The sequence below is a fragment of the Seriola lalandi genome, unplaced genomic scaffold (genome assembly GCF_002814215.2).
Source record: "Seriola lalandi dorsalis isolate HSWRI2012SDOR001 ecotype SW California unplaced genomic scaffold, Sedor1 jcf7180002052131, whole genome shotgun sequence".
Taxonomy (NCBI): domain Eukaryota; kingdom Metazoa; phylum Chordata; class Actinopteri; order Carangiformes; family Carangidae; genus Seriola; species Seriola lalandi.
In genome coordinates this window covers 304,571-324,951 of record NW_019522684.1, presented here as the reverse complement: position 1 = coordinate 324,951, position 20,381 = coordinate 304,571, and the positions used below count along the sequence as shown (strand labels likewise).

At 41.1% G+C, this 20,381-nt stretch overlaps 1 protein-coding gene across 1 annotated transcript in view; it reads right to left on the bottom strand.

Moving 5' to 3' along the window:
- macrod2 (mono-ADP ribosylhydrolase 2) overlaps positions 1–20,381 on the bottom strand; it is a gene marked incomplete at its 3' end in the record, with an annotated part of 305,651 nt that overhangs the window by 172,081 nt on the left and 113,189 nt on the right. Inside the window, exon 4 of the mRNA XM_023400106.2 lies at positions 17,734–17,763. Coding sequence (XP_023255874.1) covers positions 17,734–17,763 — 30 coding nt within the window. The remainder of the gene's footprint in view (positions 1–17,733; positions 17,764–20,381) is intronic.

Here is a 20,381-nt window from a genome sequence, read left to right as displayed (position 1 = left end):
TTTGATAGCCTCACGGTCCACCTATAAATAGGCCTACTATAATATTCATGGGATCACATTCAAAACCTGTTAAGTAGTAACCTGAGTGAGAGATGAATTTACTGAATGGAAATATATTTGGCTATAATGGGTGCTCCTTGGTTTTTCTTGAGCCTCTGTATATATAGTGGTGTTATTGTTAGATCACAATAAAGACGAGGTTCAAAATACGACAGATAATACGTGTCCAACACATAAGGAGATGCTTGTTTACTATGTATTTCGTTATTTGTAATCTTGTAATCTCCAGGCATATTTACAATTCAGAATAATGTGCCATCTCTTGGTTAAAAATCAAATTACTGAGGGCTATTTGACAGTGATTTACTGCACTAATGAGAAGGTGTTCATGTCATTGTGGTTAGGGGTACAATAGTGGTGTTTAGTGAAAAGCTACACGTTTCACACAATAGTCTATTGCATTATCAAAATACCAAAATATATCAAAATATGTTGATGACGTAAGACTCCGGTATATTATGTAACTAAATAAAAGGATACTTTAAGTACAGTTTTTTTTTTTTCTATGAGAAGATACAGGTTACTGGCCATTAATCATATCCATTTATTGATAGGAGACAGATGGGCAGTGCTTTGTTAAGTAATCTCCAAATTAACTTGTCAAGCACAAATGAGTAACAGCACACAAGGACAACTATCAAAACATTTTGGCAACAATTTTTTTAACCATCCACAAGAGATGTGTTTTCAATGCTTTACTTTCCTGTCAGGCCTCACTATCAAGTTTATAAGGGAGGGGGCTGCAGTATGTGGTAATAAACCGGCATGCTTGAAAATTTTTGAGAAAAGTTTGAGAGGATAACTAAGGATCAGCGGTTAAGACAGGGTTTGTTGCCTCTGGCTCTAGGTCTTCCATCAAACAGAGTTGGCAGTGTCTGTGGGTGGGAAGCCAGCAAGGGATCATGCCATTGGCATTTCACTGCATCTCTCACTGGTTGGTCAGAGCTCTTGTGCAGTGAGATCTGGACGCTTTAGGACCTCTCTAGAAATCTCAATTCATGGACAGTTTTTATGACTTGTCCCTATGTGCTGTTCATTTCTGTCCAAAATCAGTTAGTAACACATATCACCTTATTTCACAAATCTAACCAATTCCTTTAGTGTTATGCATGACTGGATTACACCCTAATAAAAAGTATTGCAGTTAAGATGTTACAGTGGCTTTCAAATAAAGATGTAGCAGAGTGCATATCATTAGAAAAACAGAGGATTCCAATTGTTTGATCCAAATAATATATGAGTAGGCTAGACTAGTCTGAAGTGCACAGGACTGAATCCCTTCCAGTTCCAGTGGTGCTGAGCTGTGGGTGAACCTTGGGTTATCGCATATGTAAAGGCAGCTTTGTGTGTTTGTCGAGAGGATGTACTATGCAAAACAAAAATCCATTATTCAACAACGAAGAGTGTTTTATAACTCTCACTTATCTTACACAATGTTGTGATTTTGGAAGCCACTCACTGACCACAGCCGAGCACAAAGAAAAACTGATCATCAGATGAGCATTCAAATCACCATGTGAAGAATCAGAAATGCAAAAAGAGTTGGACTGCTCATAGTATTTTTAAGTGTTCTGATTTCAAAAAATTTTATTTTGCATTTACCATAGCTAACCTTTTCTCAATCCTGCTCTGTCTTTAATGCTTTCTCTCACCGTCTTCTTTCATTCCATTTCTCTTTGCTGTCCCTGAAAGATAGATCTACGGAGCGAGAGAATTCTTGTCTGCGGCTGTCTTATCGCCTGTCTCAACCCCGCAGAGAGAAATTCCTTACCATTTGTTGAATACAAGGGTGATGGTGTGCGTTAGTGGCTCATCTGTGGCTGCACTTCCTCACCTGGCACTCATGTGATTAGATTTCATATCCCAGCCTGCAGCAGATAAACTCTATCTCCATCGGCCAGGCCCCTCAACATCAATCTGCCTTGCTGATGGCCTGTGTGGTGGAGGCAGTCTCATAACACATTCCTACTACCCTGCTTATGCATATTAATAAAAACATTGATGTTCTATGCAGCATGTCATTTTAGAACATTAAAAAAAACATTTTATTATAAAAAATAATGTGTGCCTGCTTCTGAAGGCAGACAATCCAGCCCAGGGTGAGAACCCTGCTGTTATATCCGAATGCTAGCACTTAGGGGTTCAGTGCCTGCCTCCAGCTGTAAGCCAGTCATGACGAGATTTTGAACTCCACATGGAGCAAATCCTCTGTAGTTGGATGTAGGTGTAGTGAAGAAGGAAGTGGGGGGAACGAGCAGAGCAGGACAGAGCAGGTCTGCTTATTTATTATTCTCCACTGCTTTAACGGCTCGTGACCAGCTAGCTTTATTAAACTGGGCTTTGAACACACACATAGCAGCATTAAAACTTCCTGATGGCTGAGAGGGGATCAATTCGAGCTGCCGCCTGCAGGAATTACTGCAAAGTAATAGTACTATCACACAGGTAGGCCTCGCCTGTGTTAGGGGTTAAATGGACCATTTAAATTCTTTAATCAACTTCTGTATTAGCTGCATGAGGGGAGTGCTGCTCCTATCAGATATATCCAGGTGCAGACATTTCCATGAATATCAAATAAGGGGTTAACACAAAGCCCTTACCAAAGTGGTTACTATGGAAAACACCAAACAGACATGATTAATATTAAACTTCTGATAACATGATGGAGATTATCTATTGGCATAACAATAGTAAAACCTAGAAAATGAACATTTTAACATTTTTATCTTTGATTAATGTTTCTCCAAACATGTAACCATTGGCATTTTAATGATACATTTTATTTCAAAAAAGATAAAAAAATAACTATGAAGTTTCTTTACAGAACATCTGCAGAACCCTCAGAAACATTACTTACTCATATTTGCAGTTACACTATTTGCTCCATTTCCTTCTGATTCAATGTGTTATTTACTTGACACTGGTAAAAGAAATTCTTTACACAACAGACTGTATATACCATTCGCGGTTCACAATAGGGATAAAAACTAATGCAAAAGACCATAAACAACCTTTACATTTGTGAAGCTTATAATATAAATGGGACTGTATTGAATTACACTTTACTGTTAGGTTAAGTTGTTTCTAGTTTGTTCACCCACATTTGCATATGCACAGCGAGAGAATATTAGAAATGTTTTACAATATAAGGTGATACAATACAGCTTCAACATCAGCTACAACCTCAGATGAACCAACATCTTTGTGATAGTTTAAAAAAAATGGATTAACAAGACTGGATCCCATTTACAAATTAGTGTTCATTGCAGGGTGATTGTATTGAACTGGACAAGACTTTACATGTTCCTCTGTTGCTGCTTATCCTCTGTAACAATTATTATTAAGTTATCAGCAACCACTAGCAAACACTTTTAAAATATTGCTAATTGTTTATCCACAACAAAGTAACTTTCCAACACATCTTTTATATGAAAATGTAAATACTTAAAATGTGAGAGCAACCAGTTACGAGTTTATGGCCAGATAAACAGGTTTCTCCAAATCAAACTATTAAAGATATATCCAAGTTACTTCCTAAAACCATAACCAGAAAAAAGGGGAAAAAATGTTTGTCATTTACATCCATATTTTTTTTAAATAGATTACCGTTGAAAGCAGGAAATCATCTGATCGCTAGTTCATGTAAGCACTGGGTGTTGTGTACACTCTAAAACCCCTCCCCCATTTGCTTGTTGACATCATGGTCTCCTCGACCCCCCGCCACCTCTGTAAATTGTGTTTCACGGCTTGAAGGTTACAGAGAAAGGCCTGTGTTTGCTGAGGAGGCCAGATTAGTGCTCATCAGTCGTGGTGTTAGAGATCCCCACACTGACCCTTGGGCCAAAAAGCCATGCCGCTTTCACACTGCAGTACACAGGGACCCGAATGAGCCTACAGCGGCCTATTGTCACCACTCACCCAAAAGAAAAGATAGCAAATTGCCATGTCAGGAACTTTGGCCCTCATGCCAATATAATACACAGCCTTTGTCCCTCATCTCGCCTGTTAATATAAAAGGAGTTCCAAAGGGTATATAGTGCAGCTCAATTCTCGCTGCAAAATAACAACAATATGATTTGATGTAGGAGTTTGTGTGGGTGTTTGCTTCAGAGCATTTCATTTGCAACAGTTTGAATTGCAATAAAGATTTACATTTGATGCAAATGAATGCATATTCAAAATGAAGCGGGATAAAAGAGGGAGGCACACATGTGTCTGCCTTTAGATGAGCAAGAATGCAAAGTGCCAATGCTAAATATTTCAAATACCTTGTGAATAGATGACAGAAAATGAAAAGCCAAAAATTCTGCTTTGCCATTACAGTCAGGAGCAGATGAAAACAAATCTTTGGATATATGCTCAGATAAACAGCTATGTTGATCTCAGCATAATCCAAAGCTGTGATATCCTATAAGCACCAAAATCCCACTAAACCACAAACCCACTGGCTCAGTTTGCAGATATAACTTCTGTATCAACATTTTTTAATTATTTCCTATAACTGTCCTAGTTATATTCTCAAGTTTTCCACTTCTCCGTCTACAGACCCAAACCATAATTGACTTAAGGACATTTGATCATTTGTTTCATTCCTTACTGAAGTGGCCAGTGGAGGTCAGGGTTTTAAATGCCTACCAGATGACATAAATCATAAGGGTGGATTTCCTTTTCTGCTCAGTAGCCAATCATGCAAAGGTAATTAGGCATTTCTGTCTCCATGACGCTGACCGACACTAAGATTAACAGGCTTGTGGACCACAGTTGACTGGAGGTGAGAAATCTCTCGTTATTGCAGAGATGATGAACTAGGTTCTGAAGGGGTTCGATGGCACTGAAACTGGTGCAGACCACACTGCACTTCATACAGCTTACATTAAGTGTAGACCTTAAACACATTTTCACACATACCCAACCGAAAAATCTTAACAACTCATACTAAAGTACTTAGAGCACCTCCTGTAATTAATTAAAAAAAAAATCACAGGCTAATCCTGTCTAACACCTCTACCTCTGTGTGCTTTGCAAGTGAAATAACCCTGCAATTGAGTGTTGAGTCAGAATTAATGAAATGTTAGTATGCTCATTGTTTTTCCATCAGGTCTATTGGCATACTCACAAAAAGCCTCTGCATGTTTCTAATCAGCATGGTAGACATCCTAAATGGCAGCAATAAAAGCAAACAGATCTTGCAGGAATGTAAAAAGCTCCAGTAAAATAAAACGCATGATTTAATGACCATCTGTTGGGTGCCGGAGCAGACCTTGCTGCGACATGCTTTGTGAATGATCAAAGGCAGCGTCCGCATCGAGAGCGATTCACCTCAGGAGGCACGCTGGGGAATTAACAAGCCACCCAGCACAGATCCATTTTCCATGCAGTTTGGCCCTCTTGATTCTTGAACTGGTCTACCTCAGTCTCAAATGGAGGAAGAGGGAGAGTAAAACAATTCAATATACACAATACACAACAATCCAGCCCTTAAAAATGTGAAGCTTCAAGCTAAATAGCCACACACTTAAAAGTTTGAAAATCCATTTGTAGAATAACCCAGCGGAACGCTTCAAAAAAGTGCATGTATTATTAGGATTTTTTTTTTTCTTTCAGACTAGCTTTGCCATCAGCTGCTTATGTTTATGGCCTTCCTGAGTTGCTCTAAGAGTCCATTTAGGTGTTGGGGGACGGATGCCAAATGACCAATCAGCACATAAAAGGCGCATACACACACAGAGAGAGGCATGCTGATGTCCTCAGACAGACATTCCAAAACACTCGGCTCTTATCTCATCAAGGCTCAGTAAATAAAACATTTAACAGCTGCGCTAGACTTAGGATTGCAGAGACCGTGTTGGGTACACTGCCGGGTCCAGGAATAACACAGAGCTCACAGAAACACAGATACTCAAAGACAAATCATATACAAGCTTATATTAATACTCATAAATTAATGCGAAGTTATAAACAGACCAAAAAAAAAAAAAAAAACAGATTCTCAGGGGGACAACGAAACAGAACAGCTATTCCACTCGTGTAGGTCACGCTTCAAAAATTTACCATAAGGCATGACAAATCTCAGATGGGATCCAGACAGATAGCATTCCTACACAAAAGTTCTCAAATACTGCAGCGCTAGAATGATTAACATACACATCCTTGGGAAGACATCGTCATTACTGCTTTGTTTTGCTTTCTTTACCTTCCGTCTTTCTGCCTCGTCTTTTATCTCTCCTTAATTATTCTTCCTTTTTCACTGCCTGCCTGTCTGTAAGACTGTGTGCAGTATTTAACATGCTGAGGGGACACATGTCCACCCCAAACGCCACAGTACAAATTCGCTACTTTGTTTGCGTTCACAGCTCATTTGGCCCAATCCATGTTTTGGCGTTCTGTTATTGTCACGCTTGGTGAGGTTTTCTCCACTGCCCACCGAGAGGGAGAAACATGTTCCAGGGGCTGTCAGCTGAGGCTCGCATTCACACTCTATCCTACAGTATTTCCTTCAGGCTTACTTTTTCATGTGGTACACAGAACACAGTGTATAAAAACAGCTACTGTGGAATAACGTGTGCCTAATCTTTGGGCTGCTGCCAGTGAAATTTGAAGAAGCTAATGCAGAATTTCAAATAATTATCAAAGGAGGAACTGAACCTTGGAGGTGAAGACACAGTTGTTTCAGAAGTGGCATTAAGGTTAACTGTTTCTTCTGCTTTACTCCAATCCCACCCACATCTCGACCTTTAGAGACAAACAGAGATCAGCACTACAGCTGTGTGTGCTTTGTCATCCTTATACCGCCAAGAGAGTCACATGCCCACATGTATCCCAGCCCTCTATCTTATTTGCGCCACCAACCCCCTGAATACTTGATTGGAGTGCCTTGGGAAAGTGTCAGTGTGGTGTTGATCACTCCAACGGCCTTGGAGGTTGACGGGAAGGGACAGGGTCTTGCTTGCAATTTCACAGGTGGGGCTGGCTGGTGGTGGGAATGTCCCAGCTGGTCTCAAAGGTCTAAACTCCCCTAGCAAGCAGCAGTCTATCCACCCACCGACTGTAAACACAATGGCTCCCTATGGTACTGAGCTGATTGCTGTTTCATCAGGGCCAGGACTGGAGTCAGTGGAGAGGAGCTCTGTCTCTCACTGTTTGATGAACTTGTTTATTTTTCCCTGCACATGGGAGGCCCAGAACAAACTGATTGGCAAGCAGTGTGTTTATCAGAGGCTTAGAAAGCGTTCCCAATGATACTGGACAGTCATTGCTACGCCAAAGCCACAGCAAAAAGCTTAATTAGAGCTTTCTGAAAATGATGTCTTGATACCACACCCTATAATGCCAATTATTACTGCTAAGTATGCTCCTCCATCAATTATGGCATGTGCTAATGCGAGTCTCACAGTAGAGAGCCAACATGTTTCAGTGGGCTCAAATAGCTTTGCTGCACTCTCCCACTCAGAAATTAATCTTCTTCCCAGCAGACACCTCTGCACATGCCCAACGCAGAAAGGAAAACATATACCAGCATCGTGTAAACCGAAAACAACTCAATTTCTGGAGCCTCTTTTCCTAAAGATTTGCATCCTGAATACACAGGACTCTATAAACACACAGCATGTCCCTACAAACATGCTTATTATTTAACTGTAAAGCTATCCAATCAACAAAACGGCCTGTGTATCTGTATTTGATTAAGTGTGCTGTTTGATGATGAGAGGATCTGTGTTCCCCTTATTTCTTTTCAGTTTTGCCGGCTACTTGCTTCTGTCGTGAAAATACATGAATATGCAAAGGAAAATTAGAAGACATTACGCAAACTGTTCCTCTCACTAACACCCACTATGTCCACCTCCACCATAGTTTTTACTCTGCGTATCCCTCTGTCCCTTCATAGCACCTTTCTCGTCCCTCATTTTTCTTCGCCTTTTTCCCCACTTCTTCAATACTCTTTCCTCTCTCTCTACCTTTATGTGAGATACTGTGGTTCTCCTCTGAGATCTTTCTTCACACACATACTGCAGCTGCAGAGTGTGAGTGATAATGAAGTGGCTGGGAAAAGAGGATTAGGTGGAGTGGTGGGCATCATCCCTGCGGTATAAACGCTCATCTCTCCCTCAGGAAGGACACTTGAAGCGTCTTTCACCTCAGTCCAACTGGCTGTCTCTGTGTCACTTTCAGCTAGCATACTGGGATGGCTGCTGTGGCCCTCAGGAGGCAACAGTGAGGGGGTTAACGCAACGACGCGCCCAGCTCCTTGGGGACGCTTGGCGTTTCATCCTCTGACACCCGCCTGTTTATTCTGCACAGCCAGGCTGAGAGGAGCATAACAAACACTGGGAAAGTGAAGATCTTCACCAGGGGAACAGGCTGACACAGACAGAAGGATAGATAGAGGGTGAGAGAGAGAGACGCAAGAAGAGAGGGAGCGAGAAACTCCTCCCTTTCCCTGTGGTCTGACAAAAAGATGACAGCTTTCCTCTGGAGCTTGCTCTGCCCTCTCTGGGCTGAAACCTCACTTGTAGGCAAGTGGCCTGTCAGACACAGCTAACTAGGCTGCCCCATGAGAGATGCAGAAAGCTTGACAGTTTGTTACTAGTTGGCGAAAGGCCACCATAACAGGTCAGTGTCTGCACAGAAAATGTCAGAGAAGTGCCACTAATCAGCCACCAACCAGCTCTTTAGAGATGCTCACGTGAATATTCTCCTGCCCCTCCACTCACTGCAAGTTCAAAGACCCATTATTATCAGTGCACTTCCACATACTCAAGCCTCACATCTATATACAGTAACATAAATATTAGCTACTTGAGAGCAATCAGCACTCTGTGTGATTGTTCATTTCTGCTTTTGTGATGCCTAGTGCTGAGTGGAATTATGGCACGCACTGTTTAGACAGCACAAAACCCCGAGAGCCTTGAAGTGTGAACATCTACCTCTGCTGTGAAGGAAGCTATAGTTAACATACCAGAATGGTACATGGTACATTTACAGTAAAATCAAACTCAGCAATTTAGTAATTGTTGTAATTAAAACCAAGCATGTGCTACCACACCTATGTGGTGTTAACAGTCAGAGTAGCTGCCTTCCTCCCTCCCACTAATTGTGTGTGGTCTCAAGTAAAGCAGAGAACTAGTTCACTGAGTCCAAAGTAAGCAACTCTTGCACATGTCTAATTAATCTAATAATTATCTAATAATAAATGGCAATGTGTGAGTGTATTAACCACATGCAATATTCTTAAAAACAGTTAAATTATTTGTTTGTCCAAACTAAATGGCTGCTGCAACAAGGTTATTCCGCCTGGCCTGGTGGCTGTTTATTGATTTAATGGCTCTGCTTAATGGCAATGTCCTGCTAATTTCTTCCATTGATCTCTACTGGTTCCTCAATTACCTTCACCACTGTTAGATATACAGAGTGGAGGGATGGGGGGAACCCCTGTGTTAAGGAATTAAATTCTATTTAACTTCACAGCAAAGCAAACAGGACCACAAGTTTTGATGCTAAACTTCTTCACATTTCATAGAGTTTCAGGCATCAGTTAAGGTTGTAAACTGGAAATCTAGATTTTGTTAAATGATGGATTGTGTGTGGTTCTCAGTTTCTGTTTACCTTATGTCCTGTCTGCCTGCCTGTTACTGGAAGCCTCCTATCTTCCTAATATATAGTTTACAAGAATTTCTCTAGAGTCCAATCTGTGTAAACATTTTGAAAATAATGAGGTCATCATATGATTGGTATATTGGTATGTCAGTAGCCTCTGAATCGTTTGTGAGCATGTGGCTAGGCTCTCTGAGCCTCTTGTGATGTCCTTGCTATGATTGGTGAGACTTTAGGATGGGGTAGTGCCCTGCTAAGAACTGTCCCCGTCTGTCAGATCTCATCACTCCATCCTGCATTGCTGGGGGCAGCGGGACCAAAACTGACCACTGAGTCAACTGACAAGACAGCTCAGCATCCAGTTATCCCAGAATAAGAATCACACACACACACACACACATGCACGCACGCACATGCACACTAACTTTTCAATTCAGACAGACAAGCCATCACGCGAGCAAATGCATGCACAGTCATGTTCACACTCACATTCACTGGCATGCAAACACACAGTCACATGCACACATATTCTTAACACACACAGACAAACGCATGCAAAAGAAAATGGACAGACCAAATGCACGATCTACCCCCAAAGAGCCACAACAAAGCCTTGTTGGACACAAATGTGCTCTGACAATGGGGTTGGTAATGCTTTGAGTTGTCTAAAATCTCAACAACTGACCCAGAAATCCTGGTGCAGAAAGGGATTGGTGGGGTGGGAGGGGGTCATGTGTGATGCAATGTGGAAGAGAACTAAATTGACGCTTTCTTGCCCACTTCTCAAGCCCTGTGGTGGTATTCTCACTTTGTGTACAATGAGGAGAGACAGAATAAGGTGGAAAATCCTTAAACTTGGGTGCCAGTCCTATGGTGTACAAAAAGTGAATTCCAAAGTGGCTCATATACACATAGGAGTGATGTGGGATTGCAGAATATCACTCTTCTCGTCCCCTAACTTAAGTCAAAGGCCATCTTTATTTCCTTTCAGGGATCAGGAGAGAGAGCACAAAACGCAGAGAGAGACGCTTCAGAGGTCAAACACAAAGGAAAACAAGCAGCTGCAATATGTTTATAACAGCAGCCCTGAAGGAAGGGGAGGACCTGACTGCAATATCACATATATTTATTCTCAACTAAATGATTCTGAGAAGTCAAGATGGCCTACTGTGTAAGTGTGTTGTTCCCTTGCAGGCAAACTTGAAAACATGTGCATGAGCAGAAAAATGCATGCATAAATATACATACTAGAACTGTCAAAACAACGAAAAATTGTTCATACAATAGATTTATTATCATTTTAAAGTCTTTGTACTTTGTACCTAGACAGTATGCCAAGATGTTACAGCACTCAGAGACTCCCTAGCCTCAGCTGCCTCGAGGCTTGGCTATTGCCCCAAGGTTTTGAGCTGCAGCTGACAGAGCTTGCATTTCAAACTGATAAGGCTCCAGACTTTCTCACTCCTCTGGTTCAATATATGATGGGAGAGATTCTAGAGGAGTGAAGTCCTCCACCTCAAATGACCCCTCAGTGGCAAAAGGAAGTGAGACTCTGTGTCAGTCTGAAAATTATACTGAAAATAGGTGTGTAGGGTACTGAGAATGTCTGGTGCAATTCTCAATCACAGAGATACAACCCCTTTTTCCCCTCACAACAAGCTAAGACAGGCTGAGAACGGCATCTTTTCAAGATGCTCTAAGCCTAAGGGAAAAAATGGACATTTACTCTGTCTATAGCAACCTTGTAGTTAAAATCAAAAGCACTTGGAATACACATTATCACTAATTCATTCAAATTATAGTGTAAAAAAAACAGTTTTGCGCATGCAGGAAAATTCAACTGTCAAGTACAATCAACAACAAATTAAAACACAATGTGCATTACAGTATACAGACACATTCTCTAGAGTGGATTCCAGGAAACTGTCCATTTGACAGCAAAGTGCAACTGTGAGTGTCAGAGGAGAAATGTCTTTTTGAGTAAGCATGTTTCTGTGTGGTCCTGGTTAGCCCCACAAAGCTTGCTACAGCACAGCCAGACACGGAGCTACACGCAGTTTGATATGCTGATATGTGTGCTGCTTAAAGTTAGGCCCTCACCCACACTGCAGTGCCAGAGATCAAGTGATGCCGTCAACTACCTAATGACATGACTGCCGCAGGCAATGGCCGGCAGCTTGATTTATACATGGGGACGGCGATGAATGATTCATAGGCTAAGAGAGGGATACCAGGACATGTGGCAGCTATATGCCCTTCTCGCTCGCACTTGTTCAGATACACACCTCTCCATAAATCCCTTGGAGCACTCTCTTATGTCTCATAAGCTTAGCATTACACAACTGACCAGTCCTGTTACCACTGCTCATAATCTTTCTCTCTACCTCCTTTTGTCTCCACATTTTTTTATACCTCTTCCTCACACTGTCCCTCTTTCCCTCTTGTGTTCATTGACTCCCTGACCGTTTCTTCTTCCCTTCCCATTATAATACAATGCTAATCCTAAATATGGAAAAATGAATGGCCCACTCTTTCTGCATCAATTAGTCCATCCATCACTGCTGATTTTGGGGTGTGCGTATGTGTGTGTATGTGTGACTGTTCTCTGCGGTGGCAGCACTTTCACGCTGAAATGCAATTTCCATCACTATTTAGGTACCGCACACTGCAGTCCACTCGATGACCTTGTCCTGCTAATTTCAGTGGAATGCCCTCTAAATTACGTCATCTCTGTAATAATTGGGTGAAATGGTCTGACAGCATTGGGGTTCTTCCCACATAATCATTTTTCAATATGAAGACTGATGTTTCCCTTTAGCTATCCACCAAGATGTCACTGTGCTTGACATAAATGCATATATAGTAATGGGCACTTTTCACCACCCTCCATTAAAATGCAACCAATGTTATAGTCCGGTAAAACATAGAATGAACTTTTGTTGATAGAAACTATAAATAGATCAACTTGTGAAAGATATGCTTTCTTGCATATCATACAGTCAGTAAACTGGGTTACATATTTAACAAAGGCAAGGCAACACTACAGTGAAGTGTTAATGCATGAACCCGCTTAGAATTGCATTACACTTGGGATGTGTAGCGTTAAGTTGTTTTATAATTTAACTAAGTAAGCTTAATTTGCAAAATGACTTCTTTGTTTATGCAACAACGAGGCTAAATAAGGATTTTTTTGTTTTATTATTTAAATGAATATCAGTGGCTCAAGCTAATGCAAGGACACACCGCCATATTTGGATGGCAGTATGAAAAACAACCATGAAGAACACAATTGCAAAAACCCTGACCTGAACACAACATGCTGAAATGAGTGGTAAATATATTTACTTTAAATGCCAAAGTCAAAGACAGAGAGGGAGAATACAAATGTATTTATGCTGTGAGTGTACCTCATAAATATTTCCTAACAGCAGGGTTAATCCCAAAGAGGACAGACACACATTTATATTAGTGCCATCTCAAACACACTTAAAAAAACACACAAAACATTAGAGTACAAATACAAGGTGGACCTAGATCAGAGTGTCACTAACTGCCTGCTAAATATGAGGATATAAATAAATCCCATGGGTATCGTGCTGACTGGGGAATCTTTGCATTCAATTTATCATTTTACATTATTTAGCCTACTCCACTGGGAAATACGCTATCTCTGTCATAAGTTATGCTAATGACTGTTACTACCATCTGTGAACTGAGGACCATCAGTCAGACATAGTGTGCAATCTATGAGTTATGAGAATAATACGTCATCTTTGAGTGATTAATCATACAGGGGAGTTCTGGTGCTTCCAGAGAGCCGAGATGGCTGTCATAGGGACAAAAGGCCACCTAGCCTAAACCTAGGACAGCCCTTATACTGTCCTATATCTCGACCTCCCCTCCCCCTGCACAGAGCACCATGCCTCCACCCCCTCCAATCTACTCAATAAACAAGCCTCGGGCAGGAGCCAGACAGAGGATAATGGTTCACCTGGAGGTGACAGGAAAAGAAAACAGAGCTCTTTGCATAACGAATGGCTAAAGAGATAAGCACAGTGAAGCACTTAGGAATCTTGATAACGGATTACCCATATGTCCAAAACTGGATACATTTTCTTTTGTTTAGCATGGTGGAGAACTTTGTTTGCAGTAAGAGCCAGTCCAGCAGCTACTGCGTAGGTCTGCTTATATTGAAATGCTGATGCTGTGGTTCTATGGTCAGATAAATTTACTATAAACAAGTTCTCACATTTCACCCAGAGGTCACAGCTAGGACTTTATACTCCTGTTAATTAGATCTGTAATTTACAAGCATTTTCTCAGCAGAGCCACTAAGCATTGCCTTGTCATGTAACTGTGACTCTACATTCAATGACGTCTTCAGTTGGGGCAAAGAACCGCATGAGCACCACCACAGCCAGGCCTAATCACAGCAAGCATAATTAATCCCATATATTAGTATGTGTTGGTACTTGCTATGACTCACACCACTGTTTAGGAAACTTATGAGGGAGTAGAGCTGGGGGCACATAGCGCTACAGCCTATGTTATGTAAGCAATGACAAAGGCTGGTGAGTTCAGTGAGCTTTAGCAGCCCGTGGCTAAATTAGCCCGAGTCAGGGTGTACAAAACAACCATGCATGTTCCCCGCTGCTTGACTGGAGCAGGGAAAGGAAGCCCAACCTGGGGTGAACGATTTGTTTGGGTGGTCTAGTTAAAGCCTAGTGCTAAATGGGCAATGGCTCTGGTTAGAATGCTAATGAGCCAATTCCCCTCCTGGATGGAGACATCAAAGGCAAGTGGAGCTCCCTCTCTCTATAGCTACACAGGGCTTCATGGTATCATTACATGGCTCAATGTGTGCTTGCATGCTTGTGTTTGTGTCTGCACACGTGTGTCAATGGGTGTGTGAGAAAGAGGAAAATGGGGGGGGGGGGGGGGGGGGCGCACACACAGACAACATGATGTTTACATTAGGTCTATTCTTTTGGGATTGTGCCACCATCCAGCCATGCAGTGACACACATCACATGAGCAACCTGGTACCATTCGTAATTACCCTCTATCCACAAAGGCCTCATTTAGCTATTATCAGAGATCATTGTTATTTCCCTCTATGTGTGTATGGAATCCCAGTGAGACCAACATGTCTAACACTGATAACAGTGCTATTTTAGTTAACCCCAATGCGTACACACTGAAGACAGACAACCCTGAGAGAATTCCTATCAGTGATTTCTAAGGATTTAATAGAGCATCAGGGCATAACAATCTTTTTTTGTCTCCATAACTAATGCTAGGAATATAATCTGGGTTTTTTTGGGGGGGTGCAGGACAAATCTCACTCAGGGCTTTATATTTTCACTTATTTCCACAATACTCACGCTGCTGTGGCTGAAAGCCCACAAAAGACTTTACTGCTATACTGTGACAACATATTACTTATCAGTTGAATTTATGATAAGATATGCAGAAAAGTGAAACTTTTCTCTCAAAAGATACCCACACATATGACGGAATAACAAATATTTCCTCAAAGCCATGTAAAGTCAGGAGACCTTCCAAAAGTAAGTAGGTGGTAAACTAACTTTCCATACATAAACTAAAGACTTTGTCCATTTTTCACACACTGGCGAGAGGCCCACCTCCAGAGCTGTGAGAACTAAACATGGCTCAGGTGCGTTAGGCCAGCATGATGGATCATCCTGTTGTGAAGCTGCCCCTCTGCAGAGCCCTGAGAAGACAGCTGGGAGATAAGGAGGGCCCTATATGAGAGCACATCTCCTCTTCACATCGATCCTCGCTGCCACCAAGGCAGGAGGTCTTCACATGCCAAACCACAGATAGAGGTAGTGGGAGGGCCAGGGTGAGAACACAGAGAACAGTTTTGCAGGTTTAGCAGCCACCTTCGAGTGATAAAGACACTGCAAGATAAAACTCCTCTTGGCCCCGTGCAGATAAAAGAAACTGTGTAGAGCTTTGTTTTGGGGAAAAAATAACATTTTCAGCTCTCTGGTAGATAGTAGTTATCTCTCCCTGGTTATAATCATCTCCTCATTCTTTAGCATGGACAAAATAACAAAAACAAGCTGCACAAGAATACACACATAAGAAATAATAAAATAGCACACATTTGTTGTGGTCATTATTAACACGAGAAAATGAGTCCTAACGTTTTAGAGTTAATTGACCTTGTATCTTGTGCCAGTAACTTGGCAGGAATAGCATCGCTGGAAGTCAATTAAGAAGGAAAGGAGGCTTTGCTCTCAAAAAATGGCACTAGCTACAATTAGAATTCCTCTGGAGTTAATAAGCACAGCTGCAGGTCACAATCAACTGAAATGTTTTCTTGCTAAGTATGACATTAATTGACGCATGAGATCGCGTGCTCCACTGTTGACAGCCACAAATTCAACAATATTTCTGTTGCTGCTGTGTTGAAACGGAGCAACCTGTAATACCCTAACACCTATTATCAGCTGAAGATGAACCTGGATCAATCATCAAGGCTGCGTGTGTCTAAGATTCAGAGAACTGTAAAAAGGTGATTTGCCACAAAATAACAATAATGAAAACATAATAGCAAAGACAATTGCTTCTTGTGTTTCTCTGTATGTGGAAAATCAATACAGGGTGTTGACTGCAGCAGAGACAAATACCAAATCAGATGGACAGTATACCCTGTTTTACAGGGCCTGGTTTGGTTATGGAGACGCATGTTCGTGACCTCTGATCTCAATCACAGTAGTTCTTTAGATGGTTGTGCGCTGAGGGCCTCTCTATGTCACTTATTCAGATTGGGATGCTGCACCGCTATGCAGTAACGGCTGGAAAGTTTGTAGTCTGAACCATGTCTCCAGACAAGATGAGGGCCACTCCAGGCTCCATGATTAGATATGAATAAGATTTCAACAGCTCTGTGTACACTCTAATGGACGCTATGCGCACAGAGCAGTTAACTATGCTGTGGTTTTGATATTGCTTTATGCTCTCTTGCCTCTGATGACTCATATTTCATGCCAGGTGTTCACATCTTGATAACCCGGATAAATAAATACATACAGAAAGAAATGCCATCCAGTGATGTCTATAATTCTGTCCTATCATACTGTTGTATTGTAAAAAAAAAAAAAAAAAATACTAAATAGCACTGTATAGAAGTATTAGGTGATTTTAAACAAAAATGTGATGAATAAAATGATACACATTAACATCTTAACCAACCGCCCAAATCCTTATCTATTTCTTAGCTCTGTGATTGAAAAAAAAACAAAAAACAAACAACTATGACTAAATTAATACAGGAAAGCTACAAAATGTCTCTTAAACTCCTAAAATAAAAATTCCGATAGAGACCTACAACACACACTCTAAATAAGTTTTCATAGATATATGGATTATATTAGACAGATAAGATGTATTAGATAAATAGATGTACCAACTTCTAATGTGGCTGTTGGGATCACCCTGTGCAGCTGAGGGCTGTCAGGTGACAGTGGCACATTCAAAGTGACAGCCAACACAGGCGAATAAACAGATACGGCCGAAGCAGTGACCTTATTTCACTGTCATGCCTTTTCTCACATATCATCAATTATTCCCCAATAGACTAGAAATTAACATTCCACATCTAACTGGGTGCATTTTACCCCAATTCATCTTACTGTGGTGAAGAATGATTATTTCAATCATGTCACTCTAAAAGTCAAATTTGAGAAAAGAAGAACAGGAGCAAGAGTATTCTACTGGAGTTCCCTGCCCATTATTCCCACACCACGGTCGGCTGCCTCAGATTTCCTCCGTTGCTTTGATGATAATGTTCTTCGGCAGGCCGCTAAAGTAATGACCATCTCTCAGTGTGGCACAGTGCAAGGTTGCTCTGCACTACGCTCTAATGTTTTGGCCTCATGTTCAGCCACATTTAACAAAGACATTTGACACTAAATAGTCACTAAATTCTTCCATAAACCCACAGAAGAATGTATCTGTGCCATATGCCAGACCTGACAAATGCAACTTTAATTGCTTTAATGTCATAGAACAAATAATGGGATGATATAGTGAAAAACAATGCTCACTCACCTCCCCCTCCTCCCAGAAGACTGGAGTTTGCTGAAAAGAGAGAAAAAAAGAGTCAGTACTTCAAACTTCAAAGAGTAACTATATATGGATAATTCAATAGAGTCAGCAATATCTGGCCATTTTAGTTTGGATTCTTCAACTGCACTCCATAAGTCAGATTTTTCATAAATACACCTGTTTATATTTAAACCTGTAGACATAATTTATCAAATGTCAGTTATATCACCTACTGAATAAAGCTATCACTGAAAAAAGTCACTGATATCGACAACAGAAAATAATGATTCATGAACAAGCACAAAACAGAAATACAAGATTAAGCATTTTGTTGGTAGCTTCCAACAACACCACCGTCATCCAACAGTAAGAAGTAACAAGCACGTCATCCAATACTTTGTTTATCACAACTCCAATACACAGAAGTGATCACAGTGTGTGTGTGGCAGTGTTTTTCTCTGAATATTAAATTAGCAAGTTGGCAACAAACGCGTGAGTCAGCAGCTAATTTAAATATACACTCCTTGGCAGATTTCTTCCTTGGCAACATGACAAAGGTTATGCTCAATAACACATGTGGTTCATTAAAAACAATTAACAGTGGCCCGTAGTTTGAGACAGTTGTGTCTACTGCTGTACAACAGGGAAATCCAGATTCCACCGTGGCTTTGTGGAGTCTGGTTGTTTCTTTATGGAAATATGTCACACAAACCAGTGAACATGATCTGAGAGAAGCTCCACAGTAAGGCTTCATTCTCACATGTGACACAGATATGTAGAACACCCTCAGAGTAAAGCCTAGCTCACTGTTATTCTGTTGTCAGCTGTAAGACGCTTACTGTGATATTTCTACACCGTGATAGGAGTCCTCTTGTGGTGAATTCAATTGATTGGACATGATTTGGAAAAGCACACAGCACACTGTCTCACAGCTGACAATGTATATCAGAGCAAAAAACAAGCCATGAGGTCAAAGAAACTGCCTGCAGAGCTCAGAGACAGGATTGTGTCGAGGCACAGATCTGGGGAGGGCTACAAAAACATTTCCCAAATCAGTGGAGTGCTGCAGAAATGGTTGTCCTTCTGGAAGTTTAACCCATCTCCACACAGGATCTCTAGAGCTCAGCCAGAGTGACCATCGGGTTCTTGTTCACCTCTCTTACCAAGGCCCTTCTTCCCAATTGATCAGTTTGGTCAGGTCTAGGAAGAGTCCTGGTTGTTCCACAGTAATAATGATGGAGGCCATTGTGCTCTTGTTTTGTCAGCTGTGAGACCTTATATAAACAGGTGTGTGCCTTTCCAGATCATGTCCAATCAATTAAATTTACCACAGGTGGACTCCAACCGAGGTGTAGGAACATCTCAAAGATGACCAAGAGAAATGGAAGGCACCTGAGCTAAATATCAAGGCTCATAGAAAAGCATCTGAAAACTTACAGTATGTCAATGTCATATTTCAGTTTTTCCTTTTTAATACTTTTGCAAAAATGTATAAAATTCTACTGAGTGTAGATTGATGAGGGATGTTTTTAGCTTAAGGCTGCAACATAAAATGTGAACAAAGTGAATGGATCTGAATACTTTCCAAATGCACTGTAGTTCGCAAACACTCCTTATATGTCTTAGCCCTGTATAGTATATCTCCAGCGTTAACCACAGTTTACCGGTTCAACAGAAGGTAACGTCAGACTGCTACCCTAAGTGGAGGCTTCATCATTAAAAATGAAACAATTTTCATTTTGTTCTGACAGTTAGAGACATCCATCGCACATAAGAGGAGAGAGATTAGAAGGGATTTAAAATACAGCTGTTAATTTCAGTATTACTGAAAAGTAGGTATCCTATGTGTTTGAAGTGTAGTTCAAACAGAGGACATTGTAAGAATCATACACTGCAACACGCCTTTAATGATCTTCAGTCCCAGCAACAGCATTGGCTATCATTAGCAGTGAGCACTGTCCCTGTTAAAAACGTATTATTTCTCGAGAACGTTTTGGTGCACAAGCAACAAATAGTGAACGTGTAGTATGACTGAGGGCTCTCCAATCACAGTGCAGTCCTGTGGCTGTTATTATTTTTTGCATGATTATGTGTAGAAGGGGACCTTCTGGGGTTCACTCAGTTTTTCCACACCTTTCTGTGGCACCATTATGGCTTTGCATTGTTCTCATTTGAGCACCACATATATGAGTGGGCACAGGGACAAAGAAAGCTTTCCCACTGCAGCATTTGTTTCATCAAAGGGCTTTTGTTATGCCTGTGTGTATGTGTACACACATACAGTATGAGCATAACATGCACACACAAAAAACAGCAACTCAAAACAGGGGTGTACTGACAATCCACTGTCATGTTTACAATAGCACCTCTCCAGGTTTTTCTGTGATGAAAAAGATGCTCTCCCAGCCTTTGTTTAGCTCTGGAATCTGTCAGCTATCAACAACAAGCACATACCTCAAATGTGCATCATCTCCAGAACAGCCTTTTATAAACAGGTTGGATAATGTAGTGACATTTTTTACACTTTATTACCAACAGATACATTTGATTTGAAGGTAAGAGCCAACAGTATTTTTATTGTCTGTTAAGCTTGTTGTCATCTATCTATTATCAGTACAATGAAAGTAATAGTTTCGGTGCCAGTTCAAAGC